A 21,075-nucleotide genomic window follows, 5' to 3' on the forward strand; every position below is an offset into this window, starting at 1 on the left:
TGGCTGTCGCAACTTGGACACAGCAGGTCACACAAGCTTTGGATCCGAGTCTGGATTAGACAAAAACACTCACTATGTAGTGAGGTCGCCATGTTGTGCTGTCTAAATGTATAGTGAGAATGACTTTACCCTCTAGTAACAGTTCACAGTAGGTCGGGTTCAGTAGGACACGATGAGGTCACATTCTGCAAAAAGACGTCCTGTGGTATGGAGAAAAAAATGAACCGACCTCTCACTTGAGTTATTATCTCAGTAAACATTGTAAACATGTCCTCTACATAGTCCTCTACATGGTCCTCTAATAATCCTCATAGTCCTCTATGCAGTCCTCTACATAGTCCTCTACGTGGTCCTCTACATAGTCCTCTCTGTAGTCCTCTATATAGAGCTCTACATAGTCCTCTACATAGTCCTCTCTGTAGTCCTCTATATAGTACTCACCACAAATATATAATATATAAATAATGTATTTTGCACTAAAATCTGGGTACGTTAAGTCATTAAACGGTAAGTAATTTAAAAAAAGGCAATAACATGGTGCTTGTTGAGGCAATAATCTTCACGGCGATAGTTCTAGTACACGATGTACACAACCATGAAGTCATCTGTAGACCAGACCGTCTCATTTCAGAGACCGCTCTGTTTGACCTTTGTGGTCTTCAGCAGATGGGTCCTGAAGGACGCGTCCTCTGAAGGTCTTTATGTAATGAGCAGCCATGGATGCATCCGGCTGAAACCAGTTACCACGGTGACTCGATAAACTGATACCTGGAGATCTGAAACGGTCCCGTTTGAATTCTGTAATACTGCAATTAAGTCTTCTCAAAAGGGATTCAATGAAATAAACTAAAACATGATGCTTATATCTAAAGTTTCAAGATCCCAATCATTCCCAGGTCATTGCCATCACAGCTGATAATAAGAGGGCTGGGGGTTAAAGGTCACAGCACCCTGACAAGATCCTTGACCCCCCACTGAGTCTCCTTTTGAGCCCCCAACGGGATCAGGATCCGTGTCCTCTCGGAGCTCGGCAGAGAGGTGCCCTGTTGAATCTGGGCTCTGCTCGTTAATTTGCAGATGGATTGAGCTAATTAACCTATTTCTCTTTTCTCTGCAGGTCCGCGGGGACGATGGAGGGGTGAACGGCGTGCCACTTCTGTGCGGCAGCTTCCTGCTCCCTTTTTTTTGTTTGGCAGCTCCTGAATTATTTGTGCTCGACACTTAAAATGAGCCGAGCGTATATCAGACGGCAGTTTTCTCCGTCAGAATAAAAACTGCAGGCTGGAGACTCTAATCTCTCATCTCTGTGCTTATTTAAAGTATTTGAACCAGTGCATCTTTTAATGTCTAAGGACCTTGTATTGTGGCTCTGGATTGGTGGGACTGGTTGCACGACTCGGTCTCTATGTTGAGGATTCGTATCCGACCGGCGGCCCTTTCTGCAATGCCATCCCCATCTGTCTCTCCCCCGTCACTCTCACTCAATAAAAGGCAAAAATGTCCTAAAAACTAATAACAGGTTTAATGTTCCCTGCAGACCATCAGCTCACAGACTAACACTTTGTCACTTGCAGCCAGTTTGATTTAAATTAGCAGTGACTTCAGTAGAAAACACTGGATTTCTTCTAATTCACCCGTTTTTGGACCGAAGCCTCGCTGTATTTTTACCTTTTTAAGCTCCACAAAGAAAACTTAACAGCTTAAGCAATTAATCCATTTAATTAAAGAAACGTGACATAACTGATTGATGGCTAAAGTGTGTTTTCAACCAAACATGGTTATGAGTTTTCTGATAGTAAACAAAATATTTTTGGACAAAAACAAGATAATAATCATGAGCTCTGGAAACTTAGGACAGGCCTTTTCTTTTCAGTGCTGAAATTTACTAAACAGAACAAAGGAATGAAAAAAGTCACATTGTTTAAATAATCAAGTCATACATAATGCAGAATTGCAGTATTATTAGCACTGTATTCTCACAATGTGTCACTTTACTCTCAAACTTTATTTTCCCCAAGTCTCATATCTTTGTTGTAGAGACACCAGTGATGTTCTCGACTGTTTAGGACTCCCCTGTGATGGTAAAAGTCTCATTTATCACATGTCATTCATGAGGCTGCTTTATTTGTGTCATATAGATGTCCTGCATTTGATATTTATTTTTAAAAAGTCATAGCAGAAAGTTAATACTCTGCACTTCCAGCTCGTTTATGTAACAGAGGAAGCTGGAGGGTCCCAAAGGAACATCTACATGCACACAAATAATCTACCAAGGTGTCAACAACCTGGTCTGCAGACAAGAAAACGCCTTTTTATTCACAAATAAAACATTTGGGCAATGTACAGATGAATAAAACAAAACAAAGAAAATCTGACGGATCAAGACTTTTACCAGAGGAACCTTTCAAACTAAGTCCACGCTGGTGAAGGAGCTGCTGGGTGACACGCTCCGCAGGTTCAAGTCTGCTGTGGCTCATTCACAGAGAAACCCGGTGGAGTCGGCAGCGGCCGAGAGGTGAGAAGCGAGCCAAGACGTTGTTTCTGTAGTAGGAATGACGAGACGTCCACTTACTTCCCCAGCAACAACCTGAAGGAGTGAAAGATCAAAAATGTGATTAGAACTTTTTAGAAAGGTAAATCCTGAATGAGAGAATCCTGATTCGTGTGTCGATGTTCAACATAAGTCTGAATTTAATAGAACACAAATAAAAAAAATTGTAAAATCAGGAACGTTTTCAGATAACAAAACTGTATTTAGAATATTAAAAGCTTTTTATTTCTGATCAGATTCAGAATATTGTCAATAGTTCCAGACTTCCATCAACATTTTGCCAATTAGAAATACAGATAATATGCTAATCACCACAAAGCTTCCCCAGTTGATTACTTGAATTAAGAAATATATTTTTTGTATTTCAGGTTTTCATTTTGCCGTCAAAGTGCACCGGGCTGATGCATTTCACTTTAAAACCTTTAGATCAGTTCCAGTGAAGCTGACAAAGAGCTTGTTAGCTAGCTAGCTAGCTTCCATGCTAAAGTTACAGAAGTCAACGAGCGCTTGCTTTTGCATTTGCTCTGTGCTGGTGTATCTCATGTCTTTATGTGCGCAGGTGGAGACTAATTTAACACCATACACATGCACGTCCGGGACGAGACTTAATCAAACAATCCATTTAGCTGTTGCCGCATTTGAAGCGGATTGCTTAAAAAAAGAAAAAAAAAGGGAGAGGCAGCAGCCAACAACGGTTTCAGGATCTCCCCGGGCCTTTCAAAGCCAACCTCGTATAGCCAGTCATGGCACGCTGCTACAGTGAAATGATCTTGCTGTGGAGAGGCTCCTCCCACACAGAGCACAGTGACCCTTCACTGCTGCAGATTGAATCCTCCCAAAACTCAGCTGAGGTTGCATTTAAAATGAGTCTGTAAAAATCAAACCACGGATACAAACAGGACTCACTGGAAGTTGTCTTTTTCCTGCAGGTTGAGCACCAAGCTGTCAGCATTCAGGTAGACTTTGTTCTGGGACTGCGCCACCTGCAGGCCGAACAAGCACAGGGAATTAGAGGAGGGAAAACACAGGTGGAAAGTTCCTGCAGGCTGGGGCGAGCTGCTGCCGAGCACAATGGGAACATTGTCAGAGCTTCAACACTGAGCTGATTCACAGGACAGTGAGAGCCGCTGAGGCCCGCTTACCGGCCATACAGGAAACGCACGCCACCATCACGTGATGCGACTATAACCTAACGATGGGGAGAGAGACGGACTGTGCCGGGATGTAAAGACACCGTTGATGAAAACATGATAAATATACATTACAACAGTTATAAACCAGCCCCTTTCCTTCAATAATAACTATTACTAAACAGTTTAAAACTATGATTCAGACACCAAATGTTTTACTTTCATCAACATAGTGTTTTACTGTTTCACCACATTGATGAGATCTGGGGTAAAATACAGCTGCTTTTTTTATTAAAGAGTAACTACATCCCAATGTTAAGGCTTAGTTGTCAATGGAAATAAAATAAATGCCTCTAGAATGTGAACTATCACGACATTACACTCTGGTGAATCGGTGACATTCACTAATTATCTGGTGATAGAAACGTGCTTCAAATTGACACATTTAGGGGCTGGCTAATTAGCTAGCTAGCAGCAAGCTAGTTAGCTTTAACATGTAGACAGACTTCACTGTTTTTAACTTACTGTTCATGATGGTCCTTTGAATTAGCTAATGCTAATCGCTAGAGCTAATACTATTCATTAATGCTAATCACTAGAACGCTGGCTATTGTAATGATTAGGCAAGTGGTGTCCAGGTCTGTTACAGGAAAAAATACCGTCTAAACTCTTATAAACATTTGTACATTTTAGTTTACAAAAATGAAAAAATATAAAATAACTTAATAAAAACATGGCGTATAATGAGTTAAGCACATATTTACAGACTGTGTGACTGATGTGTCCATGTCAACGAATAGTTTGTTCAATGTGCAATTAATTCAAGTGTGTTATCATATATCTCTGATATATGATAACACACTTACAAGTTTATCATGGCGTGTGATAACAAAATATACTAACAAATACCAAAAACTAACTGGAACCAGTGATTTCTCCAATGTGACGTTTTGTTCCTTCCGGTCATCTTAAATCATAAATATTGTGGGATCGTTGGTCGGACAAAAGGAGACGTTTGATGACAATGAGATCGTTTTAGAGCCCATCATTCATCAGTTCATCCAGAGAATCCACAGATTCATCTACACTGAAAGTAATCCTTAACTGCAGCTCTGATGGTTTATCAACCATTCATTAAGGATTTACAGGCTGTTAGCTGAGAGTATTAACAAGATAATCCAGTTCAACTAGCTGCTCTTCATAAAAAAGTTAAACAGATTCTGGTTTTAGTCAGCAGGTTTTTAGATCTGGTGATGGTGGTGAAATTATTTCCCCATCAGGTAACACCGCTGAGGGCATCAGTGTGTTTCTGCCTTCCTGCCAATGACGATCCCGACAGTTCAGTGGGATTATGTTGCATAAATCACTCTACAACTCTAATTCAAATTAATGATAATAAATGCAGAAAAACCCGTTAACCCACATAACTGGAAAAAACGAGAAATGTCAGAAGATGAAGCTTAAGGTTCTTCTCAATTCCTCTAATTTCTTGTTCATGTGGCGCCACCTAGTGGACTCTGGATGTTTTCATGGTGCCATCACAGCTGCCAATTTGACTGAACTCTTTTTATGAGAACCAACAGTGGTTCTTAAATAGAATTAAACGTTATCCTTTAAAAGGAAGTAAGTACAAATACAGTTTAAGAGAGTAAAATACAGCACTTTGAATCATATTAAAAAGGGACCATTTTCCAATCTGGTGTCCACGTAAAGACAGAAACAGCGTCATCTTGCTGTTATCGTTAGTGGAATTTTAAAGTTCTCTTCCTGACATGATGTCTATCTTAAGATACCTGAAGTTAATGAAACTTTAGAAGGCGAGTGAATGAAAGCAGGTGGTCATCTTCCACAGTTAGAAGTGACAGCATCCTTTGGAGGCTTCATGTGAAGGCCGAATGCGTCACAGACTCTCTGTGTGCCGGTGATGATTGGCTTTTAATCAACATGCTGTTTATGAGTGGAGCTGTAGTGGGAGATGCAGCAGAAAACACTCTCACAGCCTCCATCATAACATCAAATAAAACTGCGGCTGATCACTAGGCTGGTGACGGAAACAAGAAAAAAAATAAAAAGAATAATAATAAAAAAGAATCACACCCACAACGTAGTGAATGCCATGGGCTCTGTGTTTCAATACAGGTTGGGTGGGTTGCCGACATCGCCACCGACACGCACTGAGGACAGCCAGGCTGGCTGTCATGCTGGCAGTCATGCTGCGACCACCGGCCATCATCCCCAGAAGCAGCATGCGGGCAAGGGATGCTAGAAAATCAATAACCGGAGCCACAAGCCACCTTCACCCTTTTCAAGCCAACCTAGAGGCGGCCAAAGAGGGAATGTGTCCTGCGAAGGCAAGCCAGCACTGAATGCCACATCGAGCGTCACATTCCAACGATAAATACAGAAGGTGCAAAAGATTTTTGCTTCATCATGAAACTAAGGCGGGCCGACCGATTTCCTTTGTATCAAACGGCAAAATAGTTGGAGTGTGACGTATTTGACTAAATGGCCCAAAAGTGGACGTCCTGCAATGTGACTATTGCACACGGGAAAACCGCAATGTTGATGCTGAAACAATACATGGTGCAGCCCAACATGGGGACGACGTTTGTGCTTCACTTCAGCTGCAGAATGATGAAGTGGTTCAGAGGGAAATCCTCAGATAACAGTTTCTTACCGTCTTGGCGATGGTCTGTGCCGCCCGGATCTTCCTGAGTTTCAGATAGCCAGGGTTCTTCGTCACGGCCTCGCCCAGCTGAGAGAGAGAGAGAGAGAGAGAGACACACACACACACACACACACACACACACACACACACACACACACACACACACACACACACACACACACACACACACACACACACACACACACACACACACACACACACACACACACACACACACACAGTGTTAGTGTAGTCACAGTAGAATAGTGTTACACAACTAACAAAAGACAAGAATGAGTGGATCGGTTGGAGCAGGCTGAGCCGGTCTTTCTGGAGAAATAAAAACATTATGATGATCAAAGCTGCAGGCGTGCCACTACTCAGCCTGAGTATTCTCACGCATGTTGACAGGCAGGGAGCATAATTACTGCATATTTGAATGAAGTGTTTGTTTAAGAGGCTTCTGCTTCTCGAGGCGGAGTGAGTTCACATCAGGACAGGAAACTCTCTGATCCGAGGTGGTTTTAAAGGTGGTGTTAATTAATACGTAATAGATGGTTTAAATGGCAGCATATGATGAAAACCTTGGTTCAGACCCCTGCAGTTAATCATCTAAACCATCCTCTGAAATGTCAAAATGTCTGTTTCTAGGTTTCACAGACTGTTAATGGAAGACTTGCAGAAGGTCGGCTGATCGCAGACATGCAAGCCTTCCGTTGAGGCATCAACAGCCCGAGCTCTCAGCAACAGGTTTCATACAACAACAAGGAGTAGGACGCCACCCGGTGGAATCACAGCTGCTCTGCAGGAAAACAAGCCGAAGCCTGCTGTGGCATATCAGCTGTAGCTAATGCTTTATTTTTTATTCCTCGCTGGTTTGATCAGTTTCTTGTCAAACAACGACCAAAGAACACAACATTAGAAGTCTTCATCTGCACTGAAGATTGTTTATTTATGTTATGGACTCAAATCTATGCACCATTGCCTTTTATTTTCACTCTCTTAGTTTAATTTTTGATCGTTTATGTTTTATTGTTCTTGCGTCTTCTCGTGTAGTTATTTTTCCACCACCAGCTTTTGGTGACGGTGATAGTGGCTCCTCGGTATGAAGTAGGGCTGCTCAATGTTGGAACAAATCTGATACAGCAACATTTTCTTTCTGTCATATATACTTTCATCTATACTGTATATAAAAAAAAACAGGAATTTTCACTCTAAACTTTGTAGATTTTTAAGTTAAATGCATCAAGTTGATGTACTTTGAGAGCAAAATGAAGTCTAGATGTATTAAAAGATGTATTCATGAGCTCACTGGTTTTATAGATATGAAAGCAAGACACACCCACAGAGCAGGTTCACAAAACGGGTTCTGTGTTTGTAGACGGCTCGGAAATAGGATGCGTGATATTGAATCAGCATCAACATTGGGATGCAAATTGTGATCACAATTATGCACATAATTATATTTAGGAGGTGTGATGTTGGCAAACACGTTGCACTACAACTATTTTACTGCTTGAATAAAAGGAAAACTCATGTTTTCATGTTTATGACTAAGTATTTGTGATTAATGCCGACTGTCCAGAGTCTGGAAACACAGACCACGTCTCTCTAACCTGCTTTGTGTTGTTTCATATCCATACAACCATTGAGTTCATAGATGACAAAATTGTTTATAGATCTAGTCTCTTAATTTACCTTTCAAAGTGCATCAGATTGATGCATTTAACTTAAACATTTACAAAATGTAGTGTGGGGGAAATTCCTGCATGTTTTCAAATTGCAGGAAAAAACTATTTCAATGCCAGTTTTGTCCCAATATTGTGCAGGCCCCTCCCACTCTGAACAGTCAGGCAGGGGGGGGGGGGCACTAAGGGAGCGGCGAGGTCAAGGCATGGTGTGCTGTAAAGCTCACGGTTGGATCTCCCACAACCTGGGCCGCTCCAAGGAAAACTAATATAACTGAAATGATCAGGCTGAGTTAAAACATACAGATTTCATCATGAAACTGTTGTGGGCCGACCTCTACTGTTGCTCATTAATCACAAATACTGGATTAGTCATGGAACATGACAATCCTGTGTATTCAGCAGCAAAATAGTTGCAGCGTGACGTGTTTAACTTAATTTGCCTACATCCCATGTCCTGCTGTTCTTGCATTTAGCAATTTCGATGCTGAGATGATGGTTCAGCCGCAGCATAAAGACACGACTGCTTTCTGATCTATTTCATGACATATTCCAACCCTCGGAGAAAAAGCAAACCCGATCCTAAACTCACCATCTTGGCAGCCTCAGCTTCTCCTTCAGCCTGGATGATCTTCTGTCTCTGGTCCTGTTTAGCCTTTTCTACGTAAAACTGAGCCCGCTGCGCCTCCTGCTGGGCTGCAGAGGAACACACACACACACACACACACACACACACATTACACTTCCATCAACATCACAGCCAGGTTTTAACATGCAAGGATTGTTGGCGCTTCAAAATAAAAACAGCTATAGAGCAAAAAAAATGGATGCAAAAGTCATAATAAAAATGTGCAATAAAAAAATATTGGGCTGCAATGGATGTCAGAACTCGGAAAGGTTTGGATCGTATCAGGGTTTTGAGTCACGGATTGGATCAGCAGAATAAAGGAGCAAATACAATAGAGATGCCCCAATCAAGTTTTTTGTTAACCAACGGATTGTTGATGTCATATCTGTGATAATATTTTGTCCAATATTTCAATTGTCCTGAAGCCAGTGTAAACTGTCAAATTGTAAATGTTCTACTTATACTTAGTTATAGGACTCTACGGTGGCTATTTGTATAAAAACTCACAAATCAAATGATATATGATTTTTATATATTTTTGATGTACACTATATTGCCAAAAGTATTCGCTCACCTGCATCGACTCACATATGAATTTAGGTGACGTCCCATTCTTAATCCCAGTGTTTCCCATACAGAGACCAATGTGTGACGCCATGGAAACAACACCGAGCGCCACAAATTGATTTGGTTTGAATTTGAATATAAATCCTTCCGTTCATTCATCTCCACATTGCAATCTTTCTCCCTCTTATTTCACTGTAGAGATGCGTACAACGCATCAGATCCTCCCCCGCTTTCGCTCTCTCTCGGACCGTCTGTGATCTGCTACAAGTAGGCTGTGGAGCACTCACTGTAAATATTTTTCACTTATGACACAAAGTGAAGCAATGGAGCTGTATATTGTTCAATTATTTGTCACAAAGTAATCGTCCAACATCTCTTGGTCTGCTGAAGCATTCAGAGTTCCTTTCACTGGAACTAAGGGGCCAAGCCCAGCTCCTGAAAAACAACCCACACCATAATCCCCCTCCACCTAACTTTACACGTGGCACAATGCAGTCAGACAAGTACCGTTGTCCTGGCAACCACCAAACCCAGACTCGTCCATCAGATTTCCAGATGGAGAAGCGTGATTGGTCCCTCCAGAGAACGTCTCCACTGCTCTAGAGTCCAGTGGCGGCGTGCTTTACACCACTGCATCCCACGCTTTGCATTGCACTTGCTGATGTTTGGCTGGGATGCAGCTGATCGCCATGGAAACCCATTCCATGAAGCTCTCTATGCTGTTCTTGATCTAATCTGAAGGCCACATGAAGTTTGGAGGTCTGTAGTGATTGACTCTGCAGAAAATTGGTGACCTCTGTGACCTCTGTGCCTCAGCATCCGCTGACCCCGCTCCATCATTTTACGTGGTCGACCACTTCTTGCTGTCGTTCCCAATCACTTCCACTTTGTTCTAATCCCACTGACAGTTGACTGGAATATTTAGGAGTGAGGACATTTCATGACTGGACTTGTTGCACAGGTGGCATCCTATCACAGTACCAGGATATATATATATATATATATATATATATATATATATATATATACACATCCTATCACAGTACCACGCTGGAGTTCACTGAGCTCCTGAGAGCGACCCATTCTTTCACATGTTTGTAGAAACAGTCTGAATGCCGAGGTGCTGCTTTTATACACCTGTGGCCATGGAAGTGATTTAACACCTGATTTAGATTATTTGGATGGTGAGTGAATACTTTTGGCAATACAGTGTATTTCAAGCTGCTTAGAGCCAGTGTTAAGAAGTTAGAACAGACCATTATTAATCTCTAATATTGTTCAGTGTTTCCCCTAGAATTTTTTTCAGGCCCGGTGGTACCCACCGAAAAAACCCTAAACAGACGAGACGCGTGGGATGGTGTATTGGTGCAGTTGGATAAAGTCAGGCGGCACAGCAAGCAGTCTGCAATTATTATATTTGCATTCAACATTTTTGTTCAACCAGAGTGTATTCAAGGTTTGCAAGGATTCAAGGGGAGAGTGACTTATTAAGGTGCCGGTTGATGGAAATGATCCAAAATTAGGGGCCGGAAAAATATGGCTGGAAAATGATGAGCATCACATTAATAGCTACAGATACTGTAAAACACTATAACGACATATGAGTGCATATATTGTCTTGTTTTATCAAGTAAAATATAAGTTATAGGTTTACTCAACAGCCTGGTAGTTCATAGAAATTCAGGTAGAAATAGGTTAACTCAGAGTTCCACAGCTTATCAAAAACAATCCTTATTTTATTAACATAGGCTGGCTAAGGGCGCGATCAGTAGCGTCCCTCGGCACGATTGCCCCAGGGGGGTCCCCCGCGGCTTTGCATTCACACTGCTCCAGCCCAAACGGGCCAAAGCCCGTTAGCCGGTTGTACATCGTCATCACGTCCTAATACTACACACGCATGGCTTGATGTTGTTTTTAAGGAGCGCCCTCTCTGCATATATTTCTCGACAACGCTCAAATGTGCGCACGAGCGGATCTGTGCGAGCAGGCAGCGCGAGGAAAGCGGATTTTGGACGGAGACACAGCGGCATTTTTCTTATAAATGTACCGGTCCGGTTCCGGTACCGGTCCGGTTCCGCTCACACCACGAGTCTAAAGAGTGCAACAGCTTGTCAAAATACAGTGTCAACTTTCCGTGTTTTCAAAGTAGAAAGCGACATCGTGGTGGTTTAACGAGGCGGACGGTCATCAGAACAACATCAAGCGTGTAAAGTACACGAAGAAGAACGTAGCGGGAGCGCGCGGCGAGGATTGTTGTGGCTGCGCGTCTTGCGGAGCAAGTCTGCTGTGCTGCGCGGAGGCGCTCCTAATGTAAATGATTATTGATTTATGAATGAATTAATAGGTGGCTTATTTTTGGCGTATTGATTTTTCCCCCCCCTGTACAATGGTAGGGGAAACACTGTTGTTTTTTAATTTTATATCAATGGCTCACAGCTGATCTAATAACACTGCTGATGAAACGTGGACTCTGACCAACGTCTGGCCCAGACGTCTGCCAACCTCCTCTGTCTGCTCACCAACTTGCTTGGCCTCGACGGCTGCGGTGTACTCTCGACTGAAGCTGAGCTCGGTGATGGCCACGTCGTCCAGGATGATGTTGAAGTCCTTCGCCCGCTCAAACAGGTCTCTGCGGATCAGCAGGGAAACCTGGAGTAGGAATCAGATGTTTAAGGCACAAAATTAAGGCAACAATGGGATATTTTCTCCCCCCTCTACTAAATGTCTGTATAAGATGGGAGCGGATTCAGAGAGTTGGCATTTATTCAAGTGTCTCTGTCTAACAGTCCAATAAAACAGCCAGGGTTCAAAATGCTGCTGTTTTCGGTGTATGTGCTCTCCTTCATTGTTTTTACTGCACTTTTCAGTGCATTTGTGCTTTTTTTCTCTGCTAGATTGGATCAAAAGAAATCAACCTTCACCAATGTCATTATAAACAGCTCATTATTCACTTGCAATAACTATTACTGTGAAAACAAGTTTCTAACATATAGACATAAATTAACATATAGCCCAATATGAACTGATTAACAGTTAACCGATGACATCTCTTCCTAAAACATTCCTCAACAGAAAGTAGTCCTCAGCAGGAGCTCCAACAGTGACGTAGTTAAACTGACAAAGGCGTTCTGGTGGTACCTGGGCTCTCTGAGTGATGAGCTGAGAAGCGTTGAACTTTGCCACCACGCTCTTCAGCACCTCGTTGACGATGGACGGCAGGACGCGCTCGTCGTAGTCCTGGCCCAGCTGCTGGTAGAGGATGGGCAGGTTGGACGCCAGCGGCCGAGACAGCACTCGCAGTGAGATGCTCACCATCTGGAGGTCTGACAGAAATCACAGGAACATATTTACAACCGCTGCCTTAGGTCATTTCACACGCCTGGCTGCAGATAAATTGTAACAGAGTAAAAAAAAAAAACGCGCTCTCTGGTGGAGCATCTCTACTACTAAACGCTACCCAATACATCTTGTTATGTCTTGTCATCTGTCAAACTCATCCTGTAACAATCTCAGTCCATTTCAGTGAATAAATAAAAACAAAGAAAGAAATTGAAATTGAAAAATTATAAAATACGATAAAATATTTATAAAATAAATTAAAAATAATTTAAGAGTACAATTTTACAATAATACAATCAAAATAATAAATTAAATAAAGAAATTGTGAGCTTTTTTGACTGTTGATTAAAACATGTTAACACAATGTACAAGCATTAAATTCTCAGCATTAAATTTAACATGGTGTTTTCTCTCTTTTTCTTTCTTTTGCTATTGAAGGCTGGGAGTTTCTGACCTTTGCTACCAGTGAGTGAGGAGATCTTTCTGGGTCTGGCTCTGATGTCGTAGATGATGGGATACTGGAACCAGGGCATCCTGAAGACAACAACACACAGTCACACCCAATCACGCCATCACGCATCACAACAAGCATTAGCACTTGGAAAAACGCCACAAAAAGCATGGGGGATTTACACTGAGTCCTTTTTTCCGCATGCGTTCTTTTAAAACATATTCATACATAAAGAAAAAGAGCTGCACAACAGGTGGATTCTGGAGATCGGGGATCATCTTTTTAATGCAAGGTTTCAGCTGCAAACTAGACCACCGACATCCCGAGGCCACATGAACCTGATGGGAATAGTTGCTCAGCTACCTTTTTTTTCTTCTTTCAAGAATGGGACTATCACAAAACCTCTCTCACCGCTGGATGACTGTTTATTTTCAACTATCCCGATCAGCGGCTGCAGGACATCCCTGATCCCAAGCTGCTCGCTGCAACAATCTGTCCTTTGCATCTTTATAATCTTCAGACCGTTAGTCAACAGTGCCTTGCTTTGAGCGATGAGGTGGATGAGCTCGTCTGTTGATATTTTGTTGTAGCTCTACGGTGGCTCCGAGTAGTCTAACAACTCTCTAAATGCTTCTTGACTGATGCCAAACACAGAAAATCAAGTCGGTGTGTAAACATGATTGTGAGGTCGTAATTATTTTTTAACATGGACAATGTCGGAAAAAAATAGACATTCTTATTGTGAAGGCAGTTTTGTCAGTAATTCTACCATTATTTGATAGTTGTAAGGTGTATTATCTGAGTCATTTTCATATTTTTATGCCATTCTTTTATATTTCGACTTTAATACTAGGTACAGTATCCAAGGTAACGATGCAGCTGTAAAAGCCCGGGGTAATGAGAGACCGGCTTGTTTCCTCCTGGTGTGTCCAAATCTGTAAATATTAATGTGTCGTCAATCTAAAAGAGAAAGTAATTTTATTGACATCCAGAGTAAATTTTTCTGTGTACTGATCCATCTTTATCAATAATATATATATATATATATATATATATATATATATATATATATATATATATATATGTCGTTGGTCCTGTATATCGCTAGTTAACAGTTATTGAGTTTGACTGCAGAAATCATTAATTAGTATTATAAGTTTACTTTCATTACATTTATTTTATACTGAAAACTTGTACTTTTAAGTAATTTAATCCTGTGTGAATGGACACCTGGCGGTCTGTATTAGAGCCAATAGAGTACATTTTCCTCTATAATACTTTCATTAATACAATTTCATTCCATATTCGTTTCAATATTCACATTATATTTCAATATTTAATGCTGAAATTCAGCCTATTAATATTAACAACACTACACAGGCTTATACGTTGCCAATGCCATTATCAGCAATGTGGTTGTTTTACTTCCTGTCCACTAGAGGGCATCCAAAAACATCATCAATAAATATGTTTAATTACCAACAGCTGACAGCTTCCTTGCAAAGTTATATTTAAGCTTAGGCACAAAATGAATGACATTAAAATTTGAGCATTAAATTTGAATTTGAGCATTAAAAATTAGAATATAATTTGAATATTGAAAAAAAAAAATGGAATGAAATTGAAATAGTATTATAGAGGAAAATTGACAGCTCTCAATGCAGAGATGCGATTAGGCGGACGCAAATGAAGCTGTGTCGTGAAAGCCTTAACGGCATTGAGATCCTCCTCCTGTCGTCATGACGTCCCGAATCAGAAATGGAGGAAACAAATACTGTATCTACAATGAAAACCCCATTTTAGTACAGAGACCAGATTAGTGTGGAAATCAGGAAGGCCTATGGTACAAGGTTGCTGCCGTATTTACATCTAGACAGTTTGTTAGCCGTCGTCTTGACCTAACAAACATTTTAACAATTCACCATCATTTTGTAGATATTTCAGCATCCTTTTATCCATTTACTACAATAAAATCACAGCTCAATAGTTTATTTTGGGTTCATCCAGCTGTGATAAACCTGCCGACGCGCGTCTTGCTAGATCCAGTGAATCCAGCTTGGTGAATTTCACCGAGCACCTCAGGATGATGTCATGAACCCAGACAGGATGGTGTTTCCTGGTGGATCTGAGACTTCACATCATGTTCAGATAGCAGGAGTGGATATTTCAGCCATGATGGATGAAACATGGTTAGAGTCGGCAAATCAACACAAATTATGATAAAGTCAAACTTGAAACCGCGTCTTGTGTTTGGAGGCAATATGGCATGACAGGATAAGACCAGGAGCAGCTCCGGTTCTGCCGATCCACCCATCCCGGTGAAGTGTCCTACCTGAAGTGGAGTCCCTCAGAGAGAACTGTGTCCATTTGCATCCCTCCAATCCTGTTGAAGACGATCGCTCTCTGTCCTCCTTCAACTACGGGATACACAAAGACATGTAGGCATGAAACTAATATATTTAATGTGTCACAGATAAAACACTTTAATCCGAAATCGTAAAAAAACATCCCAAGTTCACCCTGCATAAATAAAGGATTCATTTATAAAATGGATACATGTTATTTTATATCTTTAAATCTGGCTCTATTTTTCACTACCATGACGGTGAATTAGACAGAGTTCGTTCAAGTCACTCGAGTACACGATTCTCTTGAAAATTGCCCACGATCAACTTGGTTTATTTTTTACTGGTATTTTTATTTTATTTGTTTTAATTTTAATTTGCAGATTGATATTTAAATGATCAGAGGATTTGACATTCCACAATCTAACTGCAAAAAACAAACAATGACAACCCCCTTCACCACATTCCCTTCTCAGACTCCTAACTGCATTCATAACAGACTCTACATGTAAGATTAGGCCTGTCATGATAAAAACTTTTGCTGGGCGATTAATTGTCCCAGAAATGATTGCGATAAGCGATAATATTGCCGTTTTGAGACCATTTTCAACTGCTATAATGCGAGTACACCCTTTCAAAGATCAAAAACGTTTATTTCTAAAGAATATTTAACGTGAGAACTGGAAAACATTTAAAATATCCAAAATAAATAAATGAAACAACCAAAAACAATAAATAAAATGGACTCTCAATCTAGTTTAACAAAAATGCACTTGAATAAAAACACACACAACCAAAACAATTAATAAATCGGATGTTAACTAGTTGAGCATCGGCAGCAGCAAAATAAGCGCTGGCGAGCACAGCAAGAGGATGGAGCTCACTGACGAGCTGAAACGGCAGAAGACCCTGAAAGAAGTGTTTTTCAATCGGGAGAAGGCCTTCCGCGAGAAAGTGGAGAAGCTCAAGAGGACAAGTGACCCCCAGAACTTCCAGAAAGAGGAGAACCTGAAGTCCTCAACCAGCCTGGAGAACTTCATGAACCTCCAGGCTGAGATGGAGGTCACCCATGAGAAGGCTGTTCTTATCCGTCAGCTGCAGGGGAGATCCAGACCCTGAAGAAGACCTCTCTGAGAAAGAGGAGGCCTTAAATGACAACATGAGTGAGAGCCTGAACTTACAGGGCTCAGCCTGCTGGCAGAACTACCTTAACCTCCATGCTGAGAAGCAAGTCACTCAAGGCCTCCGAGACGGACCCCTGCTGTAGCGTGTAGCATTGGAGCCCCGCTAGTAGCAAACACGCTAGTAGCAAACACGCTAACCATGGCAACCGTAAACAAAAAACACGTAAACCAAAACAATAGCAGCTAACTGCGTTTTTTTTTTTTTTAATATACGGCAGCTGTCACGTTTGGCTTTGAAACCAGTTCCATCTTTTTTAAACTCCAAATCTCAACTAGCGTGTTTGCTACTAGCGGGGCTCCGATGCTACACGCTACACCAGGGGTCCGTCTCCCCACACAGACTGTGCGCTGACAGGTAACTGACACAACACAAGGAAAAATGTAAATTATCACGGCTGGCAAAGTTACCGAGCTCATTAAAAGTTATCATGCGATTCATTGATTTATTGCTCATTACGACAGTCCTATGTGAGACGTACAATGTTTTTCTGTCAGTGGCTCCACCCTCCCTGGAGCATCTTCAATTAAAAAAAAAGACTGGTGAGATCATCCCAGATGACATCTGGATATCACACAACCTCCACATGTGTTAGTTTGATCAAATTTAAAATATCTCAAGACTGAATCTGACCCAACCAGTCAATGGGGCAACCGACCGCCAGCAATCCTTATTGGTTCCTTTCAGGTCAGCCCAAATACCAGACTATGTCGGGTTACGGTTTTTGAAACCGTGTCAATCCCTCCAGGCTTTTTTCAGTCTCCTCTACCTCAGTCAGTTTGTCTGATACAACTGGATATTAGCTCAAAAACAACCACTTTCTTTATCACACACAAGTGTTTCCTGGTAATAAAATGTTGGTCCATTTAGAGTCACATACAGCAGGGTATGCTTTAGGGCGGAGCTTCCTTATGATTGACAGGTCGCTCCCATGCTATCATTCAGTTAGCTAATCAGATGACTTTATCAATTAGCTTTTAAGTTGAACTTGAATTATGACGCTAAATGTGTTAACAGCTTCACACCAGAATCCAAATTGCAATTGCAAAAATTGGTGATGGCCAAAATCCAAGCTGGTGAGGGTCAAAACTCGAGGATTCAAAACCGTAGTCCACAAACCAATGGGAGACGTCATAATGTCTACGTCCACTTCTTATAATAGTACTAAATGCAAGAGAATGTTTAATGATGTTTCCCAGTATTAGGCATCTGGTCCAAAACTGTGTTCAAATACTAAAAACTACTGTGATACAACGGCCCTGACACACTACAGCAACGCGTTAACCTCTCAGCGTTCCCATAAGCCAGTCAGCTTCTACAATAACCTCATGAACAAACATGTTCAATCAATAATTTATCTCCAGCTGCCAGTAAACAGTGAGTCTCCACCACATCAGTTCATTTAGCTGTGATGTGTGTGAAGTCACACATGGGAAACAGCAGCACAACTTTATTGATTATTTCAGAATGTAAAAGTTGAGTTTTATTGCGACATTCCTGCACACATGGAGATGTGACAGTGACTGAAAGAAGCCTCGAATGATTCAAGTCCCCTGTGTGTTGGTCATGACATCCGAACATTGTCACATCGTGAGCCGTGTTAAAAGTAAATCTACACGTTGTCATGAACTCTGTTTTGCTCATTTGTCAGAGATCGTAAAATAGTTTAAAAAAAATATAAATAAAAATATATTTTGGTTAGGCGTGTGAATCTTTGGCTTCACAGCGATTCGATTAACGATACAGTAGTTTGCGATTCGATTCAAGGACAATTGTTTTATTTTTTTGGAACGATTCGATTCGATTGTGTAACTTGTAACCATAATTCTACATCCATGAAATAAACATGCAATAATACGAGTGAGACTGTGTGTATTCTTCTGAAAGGTGAAAAAATAAACAGACCACAGAATTACTTATTTAACATATTTATTCTATAAAAAGTAGTCCTGCATAATATTTTATGCTGAATACAAAAATGTAATTAAACATTGCTCAGTTATTTTTTTAATTTTTCAATAGACTACATGCTGGCAGGGGAGAGTGTCTTAAACATATTAAAACATTAAGTAAGAATCACGATTCATATGATTAAACACATTTATATCCATTATTGGTGAAGCCAAAACGATTCATTCTATTTATTTATTTTAGCAGATCAATTTAGTTGAATCTAAAGGACTGACAAACACTTCTCACAGACCTCTAAATTTCCCCTTTGTGGCATTCTCCCTGCATTTAGCAAGAAGTCTTATTCTAAAGAGGAATAGGTTCATTTATATACCATTATTCAAAAATACGGCTTCATACAAGTAGATTATACGAATAATATATGCAGTCGTGAACCCAAAACGTCCACTTATTAAGGATTATGGGGTCTAATTTGGTCTCATCTGCTGTCATTGAGATCATTCCCACCACTTGAACAACCCTTCATGTTGCATACCGGCCACATGCAGGAGGATTGCAACAGAAATACCTCAAACTTCCTGATAATGTTGTACGCAGGAACATTAAGGTATGTAAAGCTTATATATATATATATATATATATATATATATATATATATATATATATATATATAGATAGATATAGACCTGCAGCCTTGAGATTATTCACACTTTGCTATGGAGATCATCAACTTCGCTATTGTTGATTTAAAATAAATTATTTATTACAGGTTCATAAAGGTGTTGGATAATATTTGCCCATGTATTGAAGTCAATCTGCGTTTTTCAGCAGCTTTTGTTTGGTTTTCTTCCACTGCAAACTGTAGAATTGCACACTGAAAATATATATATAATAAAAACGCTAGCCAACTAGTCACTGCAGTGTTCAGGTGAGTGACTTTATCAGATTATAGTGGTTAAAAAGCAAACAGACTACCTGTGTATGTTGCTTCCTTGACTCCATAAGCCAGAGCTCCAGCACCGATCAGCAGTTTGGCACCAAGTCCTAAACCCCGGGGTCCTGATGACATCCTGGCTGCTATCTGCCGCAGCTGCTGCAGAAAACCCTGAAACACAATGACGAGGCAGTTTGTTAACTTTAATCAAATGTTTCACAAATTCAGTTTAGAAAAGTCCTGAATGTTTTAAAACGATTAGACATGACACCGAGTGACCTTCGCACTGGACGGGTAACCACGTTGAAGGTTGTCACCACATACTATTCAAGGACTGCATCCAGCCACAACACATTTCACCCCCATTCAAAAACCTAAGCATTAACTGCATGGCTGGAAATAACTAACAATGTCTGTTGAATATGTGAACTCTCATCTAAAATTCGGGTTCCAGAGCGGAAATGGTATTATAGAATATCAACGTATTCAACTGGTTTGCTTGTATTACTTTTGGGTGAGAAGCATCGCGCAACAGTAACGTCTTCAGGTGCAACTCTCCGCATTATTGATGTTTTTGAAGGTGGCTGAGCAGCCTGGTGGACTACACTCATGCCGAATTAAAGAAGACGTTGTTCAAACATGTACACACGTTTCATAACGATGTACATGTAACAAAAAGCGAGGAAAGTATCATTTGATTTTTGATTTTCATGGAGAGACTTGCATCTCCGCTCACGGGAGTGCACGAGGAAAGCTTAGCTACTAATGTTGGACAGCACCACTAATACGTTTCAAACAGTCATCCACCGTGAGTGTCTGTCTTCATGTCGGAGCCGAAGCTTTCTGGAGTAAGCTAACGCTACGTTAACTGTAAACTAGCTCAACGCTACGGTAACTGTTAACTAGCTCAACGTTACAGTTAGCTTACATCAGCTCAGCCTGACTCACGTGTATAACCTGTCGTCTTAATTCTCTGATGTCACGGAGCGGCGGGCAAACAGCGGGACGCGACAGACAGGCTCAGCTGAACGGAAGGCAGACATGCGACATGAATTCATTTAAAACGGGCAAAGAAACACTTACACCGGGATCTTTATTCGCCATGCTCGTCCTCTCCGTCTGCTAGTAAACCAAGCAAGGAAGCCTACCAAGGTCACGCGTGATGACGCACTTCCGTGCAAGCGGGGCAACATGGGATATGTAGGATATCACAAAGGTTACGTTGTTTGTTGGTGAATGAGTACAGTTGATGACTTTTTGTTACATATCCAGTTGTGTGTGTATTTTTATTAAAACGGGGGAATGTGCCGAAGCGCCTTGTCTGTGTTGTATGTTTTAGGAATGGACTTTGAATCGGAAGATGAAGATAAACTGAACTACAAGTGAAAATGAAGATTTTTACAGCAAAAATAAACATTAAGGCAAATATGATGACTTTTTCATGAACAAAATAAATGAAACATTCTTTCTCCTTCTGAGTTTAAGATGATTACATATAAAGTCAAATTGTGTTTCCCCCTAAATTATAAGACACAAGGTTCCGACATTTAAAGACATATTTAGCAAAATAAAGAGAATCTGTTTGAATGTATTTGATTAAAAAAAGCAAGATGAGGTTGTAAACTTGTAAATCTAACTGATTAAGATGTTTGTATCAATATTATGAGATTTTAAAATACAT

General features: G+C 40.8%; 2 protein-coding genes across 2 annotated transcripts in view; one reads left to right on the forward strand and one right to left on the reverse strand.

Annotated features, from left to right (window-relative positions):
• Positions 1-21,075, forward strand: part of LOC311012962 (uncharacterized protein) — a 324,166-nt gene that overhangs the window by 82,015 nt on the left and 221,076 nt on the right. The gene's annotated exons all lie outside the window — the stretch shown is intronic.
• Positions 1,701-20,571, reverse strand: LOC311011834 (prohibitin-2-like). Its single transcript, XM_084006982.1, has 10 exons — positions 20,478-20,571; positions 19,436-19,565; positions 15,355-15,439; positions 13,026-13,105; positions 12,371-12,555; positions 11,752-11,881; positions 8,630-8,733; positions 6,359-6,436; positions 3,458-3,534; positions 1,701-2,587 (listed from the first exon to the last, which is right to left on the reverse strand). Exons 1-10 carry the CDS (start codon positions 20,496-20,498, stop codon positions 2,569-2,571), a joined length of 909 nt encoding a protein of 302 aa, XP_083863108.1. The 5' UTR covers positions 20,499-20,571; the 3' UTR covers positions 1,701-2,568.

The sequence above is a fragment of the Eutrigla gurnardus genome (genome assembly GCF_963514095.1).
Source record: "Eutrigla gurnardus genome assembly, chromosome: 4".
Taxonomy (NCBI): Eukaryota; Metazoa; Chordata; class Actinopteri; order Perciformes; family Triglidae; genus Eutrigla; species Eutrigla gurnardus.